Genomic DNA, 19,345 nt, shown 5'->3' on the forward strand with positions numbered 1-19,345 from the left:
CATAACTTAAGGCTAAAGAAGTTTGAGTGAGTTTTTGGCGGAGAGATCCCCCTCACTCCCAGCACTGAATAAACAAATACCTGCTCTGTAGCCATCTGACCATAGAGTTTTATTTTCTTGTCTAGTTTTGGGCATCAGTAGGCGGTTTGGGAATGCTGTACCTTCCTTGTACATCAGCAATGGGGAAAGGAAGAGGGCAACATGCAGTCGGGAGTTTAGAACAAAAGGAGGCTGCGTTCTCCGAAGCCTCCAGAGAGAAACCCCACGGGGGTATGCCCCAGGGGACTCTCCCTTTATTCGAATAAAGTTGCAGGACTCCTCTGTCTCCTTTATGAACACCGGCTTTTCACAGCGTGATTTTCCTCACAAGTGGGAGCCCGGGAGAAGTTGAGGGCGGGGACCGGGGCTGAAAGGCTGGGTGGGGCCGAGCGGCCATTTCACTGCCGTCCCTATCACATCCGAAGCCACGGACCCTAGACTAGGCCGCCGTTGCTACAGTGACCGGCCAGTGGCGCCCCGCCGTGCACCGCGCGCCGAGCCCCGCCCCGGCCAATCGGAGGGGTGGTGGCAACGGAGCGAGATTCCCTTTGTTCAGCCATTTGAGAAGCCTTAGTGGGTTTTGGCACTGAGCTGCGGAGCCAGAGGACTGTCTGCTTCGCTCCCTCGCCACTTCTCTGCCGTCGGGGTCTGGGATGGTGTGGGTAGGTGTTTGGGTTACGAGGGGCGGGCTAGGACGTCCTATCTCCGGCAGCCGTTGCCTTCATGCCTACGGGCGGCAGTCGGGCCGGTTGGATAGCTGGGCAGCCAGCCGCGGGCCCGGCAGCCGTTATGGGTTTTCGCGCCGCCGCTGGGAGGGAAGCCATGCGGATCCGGACCTAGGCTGCTCCCTCTCTTCCCGCTGTCGTTGGCGGGCTATGTCGTCTCATCCGGATGGATTGGATGATGGGGGAGGACCGGGCATCCACCCACCTCTCCAGCTCCCTCGGCTCCTCCCAGTGCTACAGCTGGTGTCGTCCCAGCAGCCTTACGGTGAAAGTCACCTGGGGAATATAAGAAAGTGTCCATATTTCCGGCCTTTTTTTTTTTTTGTTTTTTTTTTTTTTTTTTTTTTTTTTCCTTAAGAAATATTCGAAAGGAGTGAAATTCCGTAATTATTTTGTACTTTTGTTGGTTTGCTTCCTTGGGGAGCTTGTTAGTTTAGGTGCTTAATGGAAATAGCTGATGGAACTCGTAAAGCCTTTGTGGAGTGACTGTACAAAAGGCACAAACGCATTTTGGGGTTGGCATAAATGGTTTGCTCAGTCTTCAAGCTCTTTATTTCCTTGCTGTGAAGGTAATTCCACTCCTTTGAATTTGCGCTCAGGACCCAAGAGGTCTTCCTACTGTGAGGCTTGTTCTGCTATGCACTCTGGCCACCACAGGTTCATAACTTGTTTGCTTGCCTTCTTGGCTGTTTTAGTAGTCCTTAATGTGGTATTTAAATATTTCCCAGATATTAGTAAATCCTTACAACAGTAATTGAACAAAACATTAATTTGTGAGTAATTGAACAGAAAAAATAATTGCATGCACAAGATCATACAAGGAGCCTTTATTAGAATTGCAAAGTGAGCCTATGATTCTAATGAAGAATCTCATCTGTGTGTAAAAATAACCATTTGTGGTCTGTTTCTAAAAGTCCTCACTTTGCATCTGCTGTGTGAACTGTAGTTATTTTGGCATTATATGTGGGAGGATGGAGGAAAGCTGCTCGCAGTTGGGAAGAATAGTTTTTATATGATCATTATTACTTTAGAGTGTATTTGTTCAAATTTTTTTTTGAGGAAGAACTTCTTTACTGTGTGGGTGACAGTGTACTGGAACAGATTGCCTGGAGAAGTTGTGTAGTCTGCCTCATTGGAGATATTCAAGAACTGTCTGGATGCAATCCTGTGTCATGTGCTCTAGGATGACTGCTTGAGCAGGGGGGTGGGACTAGATGACCCACTGTGGTCCCTTCCAACCTGATCCATTCTGTGAAAATATCTACTTAGCTTATACTCAAAGCACTGTAATGAAAAGGGATAATTATAATCCTGCAAAAACTGTCTTAAAGGTGGAAGGCTCTGGTTAGAATTAATATTGACTAAGGACCATTTTTACCATTGTATATAGGCAGTGAAACAGACTTCAGAGACTTCTGAAATTGATATAAATGTAAGCACAACTGCTAAATTGAGCTAAGCATGCCTTGTGGCAAGAAGGTAAAAATAACATTATTGGTGGGTTTATGAATGTAGACTTATTGGATTATCTGGCATATGTTTTTTTCCTAGTATATTTATTTAGATTGCAGTTTAGGAGTGCTTGTATGCAGATATTCAAGAGAATCGATATATGTGCTTAATTTTAGGTCCATGTTGTAAATCAGAGCAACACCAGGGACTGAGTTATCTTATAATCAGGTGATAGGTACGCACAGAGCTGTCCAGCAGATTGGCAGATCTGGAATAGAGTTTAATTCAATCAAATTTAATTCCTATTCCCACTTTGGGCACACCAAGATGCTATAGCTACAAAGGAGAGTGGCAAAAGGCCAAGTATAATCCTCCTTCATAAAAGCTGATATTCAGAATCTGTATGGTCTGAAGATCAGGGCTAAAATGAATACTGAGATTTTATTTTTGAAATGTTTAATTGATAAAGATCTCCTTTTGTAGACTCTGCATTGTCACTGTCATAAAAGTTTGGACCACAGGTTTGTGAAACTTCTGCACCAATCAATGCATTGTCAGTAGAATTGTGTCAGTGATATGCAACAGGGGGAGGATTTTTCTTTGTTTTTTTTTGTTTGTTTTTTTTTTTTTGAAAGGGCTAGGACTGTTTTTACCATTATTTTCATGTGTTATGTTGTAACTTTGAGTAGATTTGACCACATAAATGAATTTTACTAGTTAATTCAGTTCCAGATTCTTTGAACATTCAAATACATGTAACAGAATATTTTTGTCACCTATTCCACTTCTTTATAGTTTGATTTGGATAGCTTGGATAGGTTTTCTATATATTTTGATATATTTCATATCTATATGATGATTGAAAAAATGAATATGTATTTATGTGTATAATATACAGAAGCTATAGGGGCTCAGGATCAGAGCTGTAATTCCTACTGAAATTTTATTTTAAAAATATTTAATTGGTAGATATATATTTGTGTAGGCCCAGTGTTGTTTGGTTTATATATGTGATCTATCATATACATGATAAAGCAGTGTACATAATAATCTGTTTATGAATGTGCACATGGAGGCCATGGAATGTGGCATCTTTTAATGCCATATAAATAAATTTACAAACATCACTTTTAGCCTTCAGTTTTCCCTTTCCAGACCAGATTCCAGTGTAACTTAATCAATTAAAAAAATCACTGGTAATTTTCTGTGTACTGAATGCTTTGAAATTTTGTTTGTGTATATGTACATTTTTAGTAAAAAAAAATTAACATGTTAAGAAAACTTGGGGATTTTGAGCCTTGAGGATAAAGTTACCGTTAAATTATTCCTCTGTTAAATAATTTAATTTTATATAACGTTTTCTACAAGCCATTGTGCAATCCCTTAAACATTCAAAATATGCTGCTTATGTAGAAGCTGCCATTAAGGGCATTGATTTAAATGATTGATGTTAAATATAACGGCAGAGGAAAAGGCAAGATAAAATGTTTTTTGGAGAATAGGAAATAGTATGTAAGTAGGTATAAAGATGCAAGGAAACTGTTTATTAGAAACCAAAAAGGAAATACTTGCAGAAATTATGGTGAGGTAGCACAGACCAGGGGTTTCCAAACCTAGTTAGGAGGTATATGATCATCATTAGTAACTTCTGGCATCCAGAGTCACATGTCTTTCTAACCACACAAAACCAGAATCTCATCTATGGCTTTTCTGCTCCCAGCTTTTCTACTGGATGTTCTTGTCTTGCAAGCTAGGATTGCAGTCCAATGCTCATACTCACCTTCCCCATCCATTCATGCAACTGCAGAAGTTTACTCTAATTTTTCACTTCAGCCACATTCTTTCCCCTTGCACATGTCCAAATCCTGAATCTTCACTTCCAGCAAGTACAAAGTGGAACCTTAGTTACCCCTGTGTGTATGCCATCACCCTAATCCTGGTCTTCCTACTTCACAATGTTTTGGTCCTCTTTCTATATCCTGAACTAGAAGTGCAGGTCTGCCTGGAGGCAGCAGAGCTGTTCATTGTTGTTGAATGCAGATGGTGGCTGCAGTAGTTCCTGTGTTTACAGAGCCTTTATAGGACTTAGTAGGTAGTTACTCTGCTGCCTGTGTAAAAGCAGTGAGAGCCAGGAGCCGTGGCTCAGTTCAGGATTGAGCATATCACAAAGCAAACATGAGTGGTCTGTGCACTATAGTTTGGCCACCTTTCTTATAGAGAAACAAGGAAAGTCAGTAGCAGACAACTGTGGAGAGACAAGAGTAATTCTCATTGGAGAATAAAAAGCACAGGTCTGATTTTTAAACCAAATAAGCTAAATCAATGCAAAAGTCCAAATAGATGCCTTTATTTCAGTCTGCTTCACATCAGCTGAGCTTGAGTCCATTCCTTAAAAAAAAACCCCAAACATAAGGCAGCCTTAAATTTAAAGAAATTGTTCCACACAGGATCTTGAAAATTGACATATAAGCAAGTTTAAGCTAAATGGATATAACTTTCTTGTGCAGTCAAGCCCTGAGCTATCTGTCTGAAAATCAGGAGGGATTTTACTGCATTCTGTTAGGTGTAATGTAGGCAAGTGGAATTGACATAAGAGGTGAAAGTTTCAGTTGTTGACTCAGGTCCATAAATAGTTAAAACCAAAGAAGATCAGGTTTGAATGAACCTTTTGAGCACATGGGAACCAATTGCATTAACAAGAACACTAATAATGTAATTATGTTCTTCACTCTTATGTGAGAGACTAGTCAGCACTAGGTTGAAAACACGAGTCTGAAGAGACATGCTATTGGAGCTCCATGGAAAAGGAATTAAGGTAGACAAAGTGATGAGAGGAAATGATTGGTTAAAAAAATTATGGTTTTGTGTTTCTCTCTTGCACAGTGCAAATGTGTGTATTTGGGTGTCACATCTTCAAATATCTGTTTATTTAAAAATCCTTTAACCTTTGATGTGTAAAAATCCAGTTGGTCATTTGGTCATGTTACCAAACATCTTCAGACATCTTCCCTTCCAAAGTCCTCCTATCTGTAGAAAATACTATAAAAAGTCTTGTATTTCTTGACTAAAAACTGGGTAATGCACTGTAATTTCACACGATGTTTTGCTTCTGGAGAATACCCTATTACAGTTGTCCTCTGTGCCAATGAGTACTTGTAATATATTTTGCAATTTATAATATATCTTTGATTTTCGCAAGGAAGCATATTTTAGGTTAGGCACTCTCCATTCTAATGATTCTCTTAATTTCTTGGTGATTGCACAGAATCAAAATAGCAACCAAAAATAAATCACAATTGGTGGTATTTTCACAGCTTCCTTCATTTAGAGTGTACATTTCAAGACATGCTTTGATTTGTTTGCTACTTACGTTTGGAATCCTTTAAAATGTGGATTGGAAAAGATGATACTGAGATGGGAATTTTGAGACAGAGGAGAATCTTGCATGTAACCACTACTGAGTTCAATCTCTCATTAATAGTTGTACAATGTGTTTCAAAAATAAGACAGCTTTCTTTTAGATAAGAAAAAATGAATATAATATATGAAGTTCCATGCTTTTCCATTTTAAATTATGGACTTTTATATCTGGACATGAGATTAAAAATTGGCAGGCATTGAGATTACTGCTGTTGCTTTGTTTCTTTTATGCTATGTAAGAGGGCAAATGGAGCATAGTGAGGCTTTGATAACCTTAGATCCACTGGGGTGGAACTCTCCCTGTTTTTAAAAAATAAGCAAATAAGATAGCAGAGGCTGCCTTTTGAGGGTCTTTTTGTAGGTCTTGCTTTGGATAAGCGTATTTGTCCTGGCTTAAAGGACAGGTGTCTGCCAAGGAAGGTGGGAACCTCCCTTGGAATGGAAAATGTGACCCCCTTCCCTCTGAATTATTATAACTTTGAAATTACAGGGCTTTCAGGCAAAGATATGGGAAAACAAATAACAGTTCTTTACTAGTGTGTATATATATATATATATATATATGCATACCAAGGCAAACAAATGACAACAACAACATCAGCAACAACAAACAGAAAAAAACAGACCTCACAACAGCCTTCTCTGGGCTGTCAAGTGCTTTTCCCTTTGGTGTAGTTATGGTCACAGCCGGCAGGGGCGATGTTGGCTCCCGGCTCGGCAGGGAAGTGTGATGATTCCCCCTCAGCTGCAGGGGGTGCTGTTGCGTGAGTGCAGCCTCCTCTCCACATGGGTAATGGTGACTCAGTTGGCGGGAGAGAGAGAAAAGGGGCTTCCTTTGCAAACTCGGGGGGGGGGGATGGGGGGGACAGGGACCTGGTCTCAGTGCCCCTCCAGGTCGTGAAATGGACTGTAGCAGAAACTTCGGAGCAGCACGCTGGAACAGCAGATGTGGACACACCTGGAGTGGCAAACAAAATGTAGCAGAAACTCCGCAACTGCAGCAAGAGCTGTGGGGGTTAAGCGGACATGGGGTGTTGGGTTAAAGTGTAGCAAGAAACCCAAAGCAGTGGCAGAAAATCAGTGGGGCTGGGCGGTGTCAGCTGGGGTCCCACAAACAGCCGGGAGGCATTGAGACAGTCCTGTGGAGGAGAGAGGGGTCCCAGGTTTTCCCCGAGACATCCGAGTAGATGGCAAGGGTCCTTCCCAGTGAGATCGGGTGTTGATAAGATCCCAGTTCAACGGCCACTCTTATGAGCAAAGCCTCGCTCACGGTAGGAGAAGCAGTAAAAGACAGAGCTCCACGGTGGCAGTGAATTCTTCTCAGAGCAACTGTAGCCTGGCTGTCTCCTCTCCGATCTGAGAGCGAGAGAGTGAGGAGCCGAGCCCATCCCCTCACCCCCCAGCCAAAATCTTGCAGCATCCCTGCCCCTCCCAAGAGAAAATTGTGCCCGCATCTGTTGTTCCAGCCTGCTGCTCCAAAGTTCCTGCTACAGTCCATTTCACGACCTGGAGGGAAACCAACCACACCCCTGCACCCACTCCTTCCCCCAGTATATCTCCTGTTCCTCTTAAGCACACATCACCACCATTTCCTAGGCAACAAATGGGAGAAAATTCCCCAAGAGGAAAGAAAAAATAAAAAAGGGAAAAATTCTAACCTCCAACAATATTTCTGGATGTTTCCAAGTTCAGCAGTAATACAGATTTAATTGGACATAAGGGTTCTTTAAAACGTTCTTTGCCTCACTTACTTCTTGAACTTTTGGAGAAAGAGAATACCCTTGAAAACAAATAACTATATAATAAATTATCTGAGGTTATACAAGTTGAGTTTATACTATGATAGAAATTTTGAAAGCTGGCCTGTGAGTTATTCATTATCTGAGTTTGTATTTTCACAAAAAACAGATGATACTTAGATTTTTACATGTAGGGAAAACAATAGAAAATAAGATTTATCAATTTGGCAGCAGTGAGAATTAATTTATGTGGATGCCAGCCTGGTCAGGGAGAGAGAAACAGCAATCATTTCTCACAGTGGCTTGTGAGAATTTTAGGGAGTTGAAGGAATGTGATAACTTGTTAGTATAAACAATCTGCAGGTGATGTTTTTCCACTTTTTTTTTTTTCTGTTCTTCTCAAGGACAGTGTGTGAGAAAGATGTTTTTATTTAACTAGCCAATCAAGCAGAATGTATCGTATTGGTCTATATAAGCTGGAGAATCATTTGTATTAAAGCTTCTTTTTTTCCTCTTGCAGTTCGGTCTCTTGTCTGTTGTGTTATTCTTGGCTCAAGGATGACAAATTTGTATTTTTCATCCAGTTTTCTTGATGCTCTTGTTTTATCTAAGGTTTATAGCAGAAAGAATGAAGTGTTAGAATTGAGAGATTTGGTGATAAAGTGATAAATAAGGAAGTGAGATGTTCATTTCAGAAATTGCCCAGTATAGAAGAATTTGATATCTGTGATAAAACATGACATCTATGAGAAGAAATTATAGAAAATACACTATAGTATGTGATTTTGGGCCCTGGAACATCCCTTGTAGCATCTTCTGTGCAGATTACAAGAGATACCTCAAGGTCAAAGGAAATTTAACAAAGTGGTCATATACAGTGTAATGTTTTCATTGCACTTTAATCCTTGGGTCCTCCATAAGAGGATATTAATTTAAGGTAATAAAATTCATAACACTGTTGTCACACTTTTGTATAGATGAAGTTACTGCAGCATTGCATCTGGGAAAACCTGAATGAAGGCAAGCAATTTTATTTGTTTTTTTAACTTGAGTGAAGTCTAACTGTCCTGTTTATACTAGGTAAGTGTATATTAGGGAAAACAGGTTATTATACATATGTTCTTTGATATTGTGCTAATTTAGTCATGAGTATGTGTGGGACTGAACTCTGCTTTCCTCAGTTACACTTTGAAGTTCAATTTCGAAATTCTGAAGAAATACTAAAACTCAGTGTTGGTCTTAACCATGCTGAACAACTTTCTTAGAATCATGGATTCATTTAAGTTGGAAAAGACCTTTTAAGATCATCAAGTTCAACTGTAAGCCTAATACTGCCAAGCCTACCACTAAACTGTGTCCCTAAGTGTCACATCTACACATCTTTGAATCCCTCCAGGGGTGGTGACTCCACCACTTTACTGGACAGCCTGTTCCAATGCTTGATAACCCTTTTTCCTAATATCCAATTGTAGTGGTTTTGGTTCGCCAATTTGAGATTTCGCAAATTTTGAGATTTCCTGGGCGGTGCACCAATGAGTGTGGTGGGTTTCAGTGCTGGCCAATCACCAGTGCACTCATTTCCTGCTGTGAGGTAGGATTAGAAGCAAAGCAGGCTCAAAACTTTAAAAGGGTATAAAGAAAAATTTATTAACAGTAACTAAAAGAAAGAGTAATAAAAATCAGAACAGAACTTTCAGAACACTTCTCTCCCCACAACCTTTTCTTCCCACTGACAATGTAAAGAAACAAAACCTAAAATTTCAGTCAGTTTACCATCTCTAAAATAGTCTTTTTTCAGTTCACTTAGGGAGAGAAGTCCCTCTTGTTCGTGTTATGGAGACTTCACAAGAAAAAACAGTTCTTTCGTAGCTCTCTCACAAATAGCAGCCGCCCCGGGGAAATCTGCAATTGTGAAGTCCCTCCCATTTTCCACAAGCTTTTCCCACAGCTGTATTTATGGGCCATGTCAACTTATGGGGTAGTGTTTTAAAGATGAGCTGTTCAAAGGCAAAAGTTCTCATTATCTATCTCTGAAATCATCTTCATCTCTGGGAACAGAGGTCTTCTCTCCCTGGGGTCACAGGGTCTTCACTCTTCTCTCTCTCTGTTCAAACTTCTTGTAGATTTCAGCTACTTTATCATCTGCTTACTTTAGCATGGAGGCCTTTGCTCCATATCTACAATTTGAACACTTTCATATCCCCATACCTTCATGCATTATAGGGAAAAAGAGTCTTTCTCCACAGCTTTACAAGAGGATTTCCATCCCAAGATTAAGGCATCTCCTCATCTCTCCCATCTGGGACTTGACTTCTTCACTGACTTGGATGTCTTCATGTTGCTCCTTTACATGCTTGCATCTTGTTCCTTTCTCTCACTCGAGGGAGGATTTAAGCACTGAAAGAGTTAACATCTCGCCTGAGGCCTGCAGATGGTCGCCTGACTCTGGTTGGGCTGGCTTGCCCAACTGCTGCGGCTGGGAGGGGCAGCTAGGATCTAATCAGCCAGGCCAGAACTCAGCAGCAGCACTCCCGGAAGTGGGGGGTGGCTTCTCCTTCCCCCGCCTGGTTGTTGTGGGCGAATCTCCATGGTGGTGGGATTCGGGAGCTAGCCCCGGCCCGGGGCTGCTCCTGGGGCCCCGAGCTGGGAGGGGCAGGGCTATAGCAAGCAGCCAGATGTTAGCAATTGCAGCCATGGCCTGGCCCAGCTCTGTGGCCTCCCCTCCCCTGCCTGGCCACTGTGCCGCACCAGTGTAAACCTCCCCTGGCACAACTTAAGACTGTTTCCTCTTGTCCTTTCACTTGCTTAAGAGAACAGATCAACCCCCTACCTGACTACAACCTCTTTTTCCAGCTCAACTTGGTGTTGTCTGCAAACTTACTGAGGGTGCACTCAACCCCCTCATCAAGATCATTGATAAAGATATTAAACAGAACTGGCCCAAATACTAAGCCCTGGGGAACCCCACTAGCAACTGGCCCCAGCTGGATGTAACACTGTTCACCACTGCTCTCTGGGCCTGGCCATCCAGCCAGTTCTTAACCCAGCAAACAGTATTCCCATCCAAACCATGTGCTGCAGCTTGTGCAGGAGGATGCTGTGGGAGACAGTGTCAAAGGCTTTACTGAAGCTGATAGACCACATCCCCAGTCTTTCCCTCATCCACTGAGTGGGTCACCTGGTCATAGAAAGAGATCAGATTGGTCAAGCACGACCTGCCCCTCCTAAACCCATGCTGGCTGGGACTGATCCCCTGATTGTCCTGTACATGTTGAATGATGGAACTCAAGATGGTCTGCTCCATGACCTTCCCTGGCACTGTGGTCAGGCTGACAGGCTTGTTGTTCCCCAGATCCTCCTTTTGGCCAACCTTGTAGATGGGCATCATATTTTCTCACCTCTAGTCACCTGAAACCCCCCTTCTGGCCCCAGAGACTTGTGAGTATAAGTGGCATAGCAGGTCAGTAACACTTTCCTGGACCCCTTTGCCCTTCAGGGCTTCCTTCTGAGGGACTCTCTCAACCAGGCCCTTAAACAGGCCAAAGTCTGTCCTTTGGAAGTCCAAGGTGGCAGTTCCCTAGTTGGCTTTCATTGTGTCAAGAAGTTATGTTCTGCACACTCCAGGAACCTCCTGGACTGTTCTCTTTGATGTGTTGTATTTCCAGCAAATGTTTTGTAAGTTGGAATCTCCCAGCTGCTTATAGAATATTTCATCTGCCTCCTCATGCTGGTTGAGTGGTCTGTAACAAACTCCCACCAGGATATCTGTCTTGTTGGCTTCACCCCCGATCCTTACCCATAAACATGCGACCATTTCATCACCACTGGCAAGCTCTAGACAGTCAAAACACTCCCTAACATACAGGGGCTACCCTGCTGCCTCTCTTGCCTTGCCCATCCCTTCTGAAGAGTTTATAGCCATCCATTGTAGCATTCCAGTTGTGTAAGTCATCCCACCATGTCTCCATGATGGCAACTATATCATAGTGTTTTCCAGCTGTGCAATGTTTTTTGCTCCTTCTGTTTGTTGTCCATGCTACATGCATTGGTGTAGATGCACTTCAGCTGGGCTATTGATTTGGCTATCTTTTTAGGGGGAGAAGCCCTCATTCCCATGTGATTCTTTTCAGGCACTTCCATAGTTTCTGATAAATCAATAACCCCTGTGTCTTTGCTGCCACATAGATCTCCATTCCCTACCTCCACTGAGATGGCAGAGCAAAGGACCTTGCTAGCACACCCCTCAGTCACATGCCTCCCCCCCCACCCCTTCCCCCAGCTTACCTGTAGCAAGCTTGGTTTTATCCCTTTCCTCCTTCAAAGATAGTTTAAAGTTCTTTCAATGAGCCCTGCTAGCTCCTGTGCAAAGATCCTTTTCTCCCCTTGAGACAGTTGAACCCAGCAGACCTGGTGTTGTATAGACTGACCCATGATCAAGGACCCCAAAGTTCTGCCAGTGACACCATGCTCGGTGCCAGGTATTGAGTTGCTGGCTCTTCCTGATTCTTCCTTCATCATTCCTTGTGACTGGAAGGATAGAGAACACTACTTGTGCCCATGATCCCTTAACTAAGCTAGCATAATATGTGGGAAAGTGCAGCTACTATGCTAAAGTGACAAAGAGTTAGAAATTATACAGCTATATATTAAAATCTATAAAGCTACAGATATAAAGGAAAAAATCTTTAGGCATCACATAAAATGCTGCATTTGAAATAAAATGACATAAAATAATTGCTATGGGGACTGGTAATGCTTATAATGTCTATTCTATTGTTTAAGGCTGCATTAATCACCAATAAATTTTACCTGATTGTTCATCTACACAACAGCAATCTCTCTGTGTCGAAAAAGTAACATAGCTTTACTTTGTGTGTTCCTTTACGCTCATTCAATACTGCTTCAAAGCTGGTATTATAGATGTAGTTGTAATTGTAAGACTGCTTTTTCAAAAAACAGTGGTAGAAATGAGTGAAGAAAGTAAAAATTAAGAACACAGTAAGAATTATACTGTCATGTACTACTTTTGTTTTTTTTAACCAGACACTGTAAGTGCATAGAATCATAGAAAGGTTTGGGTTGGAAGGGACTATAAATATCATCTAGTTCCAACCTCCATGGGCAAGGGCAACTTTCACTAGACCAGGTTGCTCAAAGCCCAATCCATCCTGGTGTTAAACACTTCCAGGGATAGGGCAGCCACAGCTTCTCTGGATAACATGTGCCAGGGCCTCACCACCCTCATAGTAAAGAATTTCTTACTAATCTCCAGTGTAAACCTACCCTCTTTCAGTTTGGAGCCATTCTTCCTTATTCTATTCACTCCATGCCCTTGTAAAAAGTCCTTTGCCAGTTTCTTGTAGCCCTTTAAGGTACTTGAAGACTGCAATAAGGTCGCTATGAAGCTTTTTCTTCCCAGGCTAAACAACCCCAACTCCCTCAGCCTTTCCACATAGGAGAGGTGCTCTGTCCCTCTAATCAACTTGGTGGGCTCATCTGGACTTGCTCCAACAGGTCCATGTCCTTCCTGTGTTGGGGGTCCCAGAGCTGGATGCAATACTCCAGGAGGGGTCTCAAGATCAGAGGGGCAGAATCCCCTCCCTCGACTGGCTCGTCACACTGTTTTGAATGCAGCCCAGGATACAATTGCTTTTTTGGGCCGCCAGTGCATATTGCCAGCTCATGTCCAGCCTCTCATCCACCAGCACCTCCAAGTAATTTTCCTAGGTGCTGCTCTCAATCCGTTCATCACTCTGCCTGTACTGATACTGAGGATGCCCCAACCCAGGTGCAGTACCTTGCACTTGGCCTTGTTGAACCTGATGAGGTTCCCATGGGCCCACTTCTCAAGCTTGTCCAGGTCCCTCTGGATGGCATCCTGTCCTTCAGGTATGTCAATTGCACCACTCAGCTTGGTGTCATCTGCAGACTTGTTGAGGATGCACTCAATCCCACTGTCTGTCATTGATGAAGACATTGAATAGCACTGGTCCCAATATGGACCCCTGAGGGACACCACTTGTCAATGATGTCCATTGGGACTCTGAGCCATTGATCACTACCCTCTGGATGTGACTGTCTAACAAATTCCTCATCCACCAAACAGTCCATCTATCAAATCCATGTCTCTCTTCAATTTAGTGAGAAGGATGTTGTGGGGGACCATGTCAAAGGCTTTACAGAAGTCCAGATAAATGACATCCATAGCCCTTCCCTTGTCCACTGATGTAGTCACTCCATTATAGAAGACCACAGGTTGGTGAGGGAGGTTTTGACCTTAGTGAAGCTGTGCTGGCTGTCCCAAATCACCTCCCTGTCCTCCATATGCCTTAGCAGAGCTTCTAGGAGGATCTGTTCCATGATCTTCTCAGGCACAGAGGGGAAGCCATGATTTTTCATGGAGAGTGGCTTGGCAACTACATCAGCCAGTTCCCTCAGAACTCTGGGATGCATCTCATTGGATCCCATAGACATGTATATTAAGATTCCTCAGGTGGACATGAACCTGATCTTCATTTACAGTTGGAGGGACTTTGCTTCCCCAGTTTCCATTTGTCTGTCTACCCACTCGAGAGGCGTGGGAAGTGAGGTTGCCATTGAAGATCAAGGCAAAAGTTGTTGAGTACATCAGCCTTCTTGTCTGTAGTTATCAGTTTGCTGGCCTTGTCCCTTTCCAAGTTCAGCTCCAGGTTTGCCTTGGCCTTCCTCACTACATCCCTTCACAACTGGACCGCATCCCTAGACTCTTCTGATTGTACCTGTCTCTTCCACTGCCTGTGCATTTACTTCTTGCTCTTTAGTTTGACCACCAGGTCAACTCAGCCATGCTGGCATCTTGCTTTCCTTGCCTGATTTCTTGTCCCTGGGGTTCACTAGGTCTTTTACTCCATGGAAGATGTCCTTAAAAATCTGCTAGCCCTGTTCCACTCCCTTGTCTCTGAGGGCAGTCTCCCAGGGGATCCTACTGACTTTCTCCTTTAAGACCTGGAAGTTTGCTTTCCTAAAGGTCAGGGGTCTAACTTTCCTCCTTATGTGACCCTTGTCCCTCAGGACTACGAACTCCACCAGTGCATGATCACTGTAGTCCAGGCTGCCTCCAGTCGTGACATCCCCAATTAGTTCGCTTACATTGGTGACCATCAGATCCAGTATTGGATCCCCTCTGGTAGGGCTGTCTATTACTTGGTTCAAGAAGTTATCCTCCGTGCATTCCAGGAGTCTCTTGGATTGCCTACAGCTCTCCGTGCTCATTTCCCAGCAGATGTCAGGGTGAAGTCTCTCAGTAGGACAAGAGCCTGCAAGTGCAATGCCTCCTGTAGCTGGAGCAAGAAGACTTCATCACTAGGCTCCCCTTGAAGACATGGCCTTTAGTAGTTTAGTGGGTTGACCTTGGCTGGAAGCCAGGTGCTCACCAAGCTGCTTGCTCTATTACTCCCCAGTGGGACAGGGGAGAGAAAATAAGATAGAAAACAACTTGTAGGTTGAGATAAGGCAGTTTACTAAAGCAAAAGAAGTGAAAATTTGTGCATGCATAAGCAAAGGGAAAAAAAGGTTTATTCTCTATTTCCCATTAGTGAGCAATATTCAGACACTTCCCAGGAAACAGGGCTTCAGCATGTGTAGTGGTTGCTCTGGAATGTAAATGTTGTAGAATAACAAATAGCCCCTGGTTCCTTCTCTCTCCCTTAGCTTTTATATCTGAGCTGACATCATATGGTATGGAATACCCTTTGGTGAGTTTGGGTCAGCTGGTCTAGTTGTGTCCCCACCAAGGATTTTGACTACCCCCAGCCCCTTGATGGGGAGGGAATGCTGAGAGACAGTGCTGATGTTGTGCCAGTGCTGCTCAGCAGTAGCCAAAACACTGGTGTGTTATCAACACCTTTACAGCTCCTAATGCAAAGCACAGCCCTGTGAGGGCTGCTAGGGGGAAGTGAACTCCAGCTTAACAGGACCCAGAACAATCTCTACCCATTATTCCATAGCATTTGCATCATACTCAGAACTCACATAATTTTATATATATATATAATTATCATCTAGCTGATCCTTTGTATTTATTTCTCATTACTGGAATCCCTTCTTACCTACACATACAACTTAAACTACATCCTTAAACCATCTCTGTATCCAACATAGAGATTTGTACATTTTCATTAACTACTATCCCCTGTCCTTTCACAGATAGATATTATTTTCACTTTTCATGGTCTTCTTCCACCCCTCCAGATCCATGACTTGGGCTCCAGTCCATCAAGATGGGTGGTCAGGACAGGAGAAGCACCACAATTGATCATTGGGCACTGGCACCAGCCGGGTTTGGGTTGTTATCACATTCTCCTTGCTCCTCACAAAATTCATTCTTCATCAGTTCATGTCATCCCTGCTACTTTACTTCCTGCAGCATAAAACTCACACAGATTATTTTTCGCCCAAGGTTATATTGCCTTGAGGCACACACTGGGTCTCCCCATCCTTCTGCATTACCCAGCAAATTACACCCTGGTCCTTGGGCAAAGACAATCCCACAAATGGGTTTGCCATTTGTCATGGGACTAGAAATCCACACCAACTTCCCCAGCCACTTCCATATGCATAGTATGGGGACCTTATCTTCTCCCAGTGTGTAAGGGTTTTGTGTCGGCAGGACCAGGGCAGTTAGCAGATCCCCTAGTGTTGACCAGCCAAGTGGCTTCTGCTAAATTTGTATCCCAGTGCTTCCACACCCCATTACTTAATGCTCTTAACATAGTCTTCAGCAATCCATTATACCTCTCAATCTTTCCAGAGGCTTGTGGGTGATAAGGGATGTGATATATCCACTCAATACCATGTTTCTTTGCCCAAGAGTTTATAAGGTTATTTTGAAAATGAGTCCCATTGTCTGATTCGATTCTCTCTGGGGTACCATGTCACCACAAAATATGTTTGTCAAGGCCTAAGACAGTGATTTGAGCAGTGGCATGGTTTACAGGGTGTGTTTCCAGCCAGGCAGTTGTTGCCTCTACCATGGTATGTAGCTCTTGCCTTGGAGTTTTTGTGGCAGTGGTCCAATGTAGTCAATTTGCCAGGCCTCACTATATCAGACACCCAGCCATCACCCTCTATTCCAAGGAGAATTTACAGAATCACAAATCAATAAGTTGGAAAAGACCTTTGAGATTATTGGGTCCAACCTATGACCTAACACCACCTTGTCAACTAGACCATGGGACTAAGTGCCATACCCAGTCTTTTCTTAAACATCCCCAGGGACGGTGACTGCCACCTCCCTGGGCAGCCCATTCCAATGCCCAATCTATCTCAACCCTTTGTGATGCACATTGGGCACCAAATAAGGCTGTCATGGCTTAGGAATGGTACTCCCCAATTAAGTTCTCACACCGAGACTTTCCAAACCACACTGCTACTCTCTTCCTCTCCCCTCTTCCCCCCCTTTCCCCTGCAGGTGGCCGGAGAGGAGAATTAGAGGCACAAAAGTCAAAGGTCACAGGCTGAGATATGAACAATTTACTAGAAAAAACAATGAGATAAAAACCTGAAAAGTAACAGCAACAATGTTAATTATTAAAGTATGCAAAAAGGGAATGATTCACATGCAAAAATGTTCAACATAGACCCTGAGACAATGAACAATGGCTGACTGGTTCCCCACCCCACCACTCTTTGTTCTATTTGAAAGGGACACCCTTCTCAGAAGTTGAGAGAGTGCCTTTTGCCTACCTCTAGCAATGATGTAAGGTGGTAATGAATAACACAATGTCTTGGCCACGCCCCCTCCTGCTGATCTTGGCCAGAACCAGGACAGGTACCTGCTTTGATTTCTATATATGTTGAGTATCTCCCAGTGGTAAAGGATCCTGTATGTAGCCTAAGGAGGAACGTACCCTGGAGGATGATTGTCTAAAGCTTTTTGATGTCCCCACTAATAGTAGAAGCTCACATTCATACTCTGATTTGTAGGCTTTTTTCTCTTCTGCTGCAGAAAGATCTTATTAAGATTTAAGTCTGTTCATGTTAATGGAAAGAAAACCTATGTCAGTTTTTCTCTAGGTATGGATCCATGGCCTGCATCTCTTCCTGCTTTTTCCTGTTCTGTCTCTCAACCTTCCTTTCTGGTTCTTTTTTCCATATTTAATCTTCTTTTTCTCGAGTGCACTTGGTTTCCTGATAAAATTTGACAGATGTAATCATTGTGTCATAATTTCTGAATAGTAACTTTTGAAGCTCTAATCAATTTCAACCAAATTTGATAGTGGTCCAAAAGTCTCAAAGATCATTGAATTTCTACAGCCTGCCTTGGCAAGGCAGCAGTCAGAGTAATGAGACCCAAATTAGCACTTCCTTGTTTTGCTGGACCTCACCTTTCATCTGTTCCATCTGTGCAAGCATCACTATGGAGAACTCTCCTGCCCATATGGTTGTGAGACACAAGCATAGGTTTTAATGGCCTGAGTCTGGCTAACCTAGATTCTTTGCTTGACACTTTTCTGTACTAGAGGGACTGCTCACAAAAATTTCATATAAACCTTTGTGCCCATCCTTTCTTACTAACTGGTAAGCCTTTACTCACCCAGGAGACTTGTTAGCACCTAGAGATACTTGTCTCCAGGACACTTCTTAGTGCATGAGACTGGACAGCTGACTGTAACTTAAATATGGATTTAATTGAAAGCATTGGTGAGGTGAGTTTAGGAACCACACAACATTACCTGGGCCACACTTAGGAACCACTAATGTTTCCTGTCCTCGGTGCTTCTGAACAATTGTTAAGGCTGTGATGCGCAGCATGTGTGTGACACTCATATTGAGTACTGTGCTGCAAGAGAGCAAGCAGAAAGTTTTCACTGAAAGGGGAATGTTAGCAGGATGATTACAAACACAATGACTAAAAATAAGATTGTAAAAGGATAAGTAATTACTGGTTTTGATTTTCATATTTTAGACCAGTTTTAATCAGTGTATGTTCTTCTTTTTCCCAGTAGCATATGTATGAGATGTATATATAACATGTACATAACACAAATGTATTTTAAATGTATTTTAAATCCCTCCAGGGATGGTGATTCTACCACTTCCCTGGGCAGCCTGTTCCAATACTTGTCAACACTTTCTGTGAAGTTTTTTTTTTTCCTGAAACCATTGTAGGTCCCTTCCAACTGAACTATTCTATTCTATATACACAAAAATTGCTAATTTTGACCTGAAATTTCCTCTGATATATTTTGACGCTAAGGATAAGATACACTAGGTATTCAAAGTATTTTCTTTCCCCCCTTCTTGTGTAGTTGATCTCATTCCCTCTTTACACGTGACATTGAGAACTTATGAAATCTATCCATCATTAAACTAAAACATGTAGAAGTAAAGCAGACAGCAAAGCAGGTACCACGTTCTTAACTCTTCGGTCTGCATTTGCATCCCCACTTCGTCGTGGGCTGCAGCCTCCTAGGTCGCTGACAGGTACTGCGGGTGCGTGGCCGCAGCTGTCCCGAGGAGGCCGAGCGGAGGCTCTGCTTCACCCTTTGCCTGTCGGGGCTTCTGGAGCGTTCTCTCTGGTTTCGGGTGGTGGTGGGGAAGGGCTGTGGATGAGGTGCCCCGTTTTCCCCCGCCCGGAATTGAGGGGCTCGCCTTTTGTCGCCCCCAGGCTCCTGACGGTGTGGAACGCGCTGGGGAAAGGCTGACGGGGGCACTGGCGGGCGGGGCGTGCGCGGCGCTAGGACCCAGGAGGACGCAAGGCGGCTCTTAGAGCCAGATTGCAAATTCGCCGTGACTCAGTCCGTGTACTGGAGCAGGTTAGTGCTGTCCTTCTGTGGGGCCGGGCTCGGATGAGAGCAGGCCGGGCGTCATGCAGCCAGCTAGCTAGCTAGCGCGCTTGCTTCCCCCCTACCTTCTTTCCTCCCTTCCTCCCTCCCTTCCTTCCCCCCTCCCTTCCTTCCCGGGGCCTGCCGGTCCGCTAATCGCGGCCTC

The 19,345-nt window shown here is 43.5% G+C and overlaps 1 protein-coding gene across 1 annotated transcript in view; it reads left to right on the plus strand.

The window, feature by feature from the left end:
• Positions 1 to 589: 589 nt before the first annotated feature.
• LOC121357899 (transportin-1-like) overlaps positions 590 to 19,345 on the plus strand; it is a 106,702-nt gene continuing 87,946 nt past the window's right edge. The window contains 1 exon segment of the mRNA XM_041475598.1: positions 590 to 701. Within this exon segment, the coding sequence (XP_041331532.1) occupies positions 693 to 701 (9 nt within the window). The 5' untranslated portion in view covers positions 590 to 692.

Source organism: Pyrgilauda ruficollis, unplaced genomic scaffold, assembly GCF_017590135.1.
Source record: "Pyrgilauda ruficollis isolate IOZ18807 unplaced genomic scaffold, ASM1759013v1 scaffold359, whole genome shotgun sequence".
In the NCBI taxonomy this organism is placed as follows: domain Eukaryota; kingdom Metazoa; phylum Chordata; class Aves; order Passeriformes; family Passeridae; genus Pyrgilauda; species Pyrgilauda ruficollis.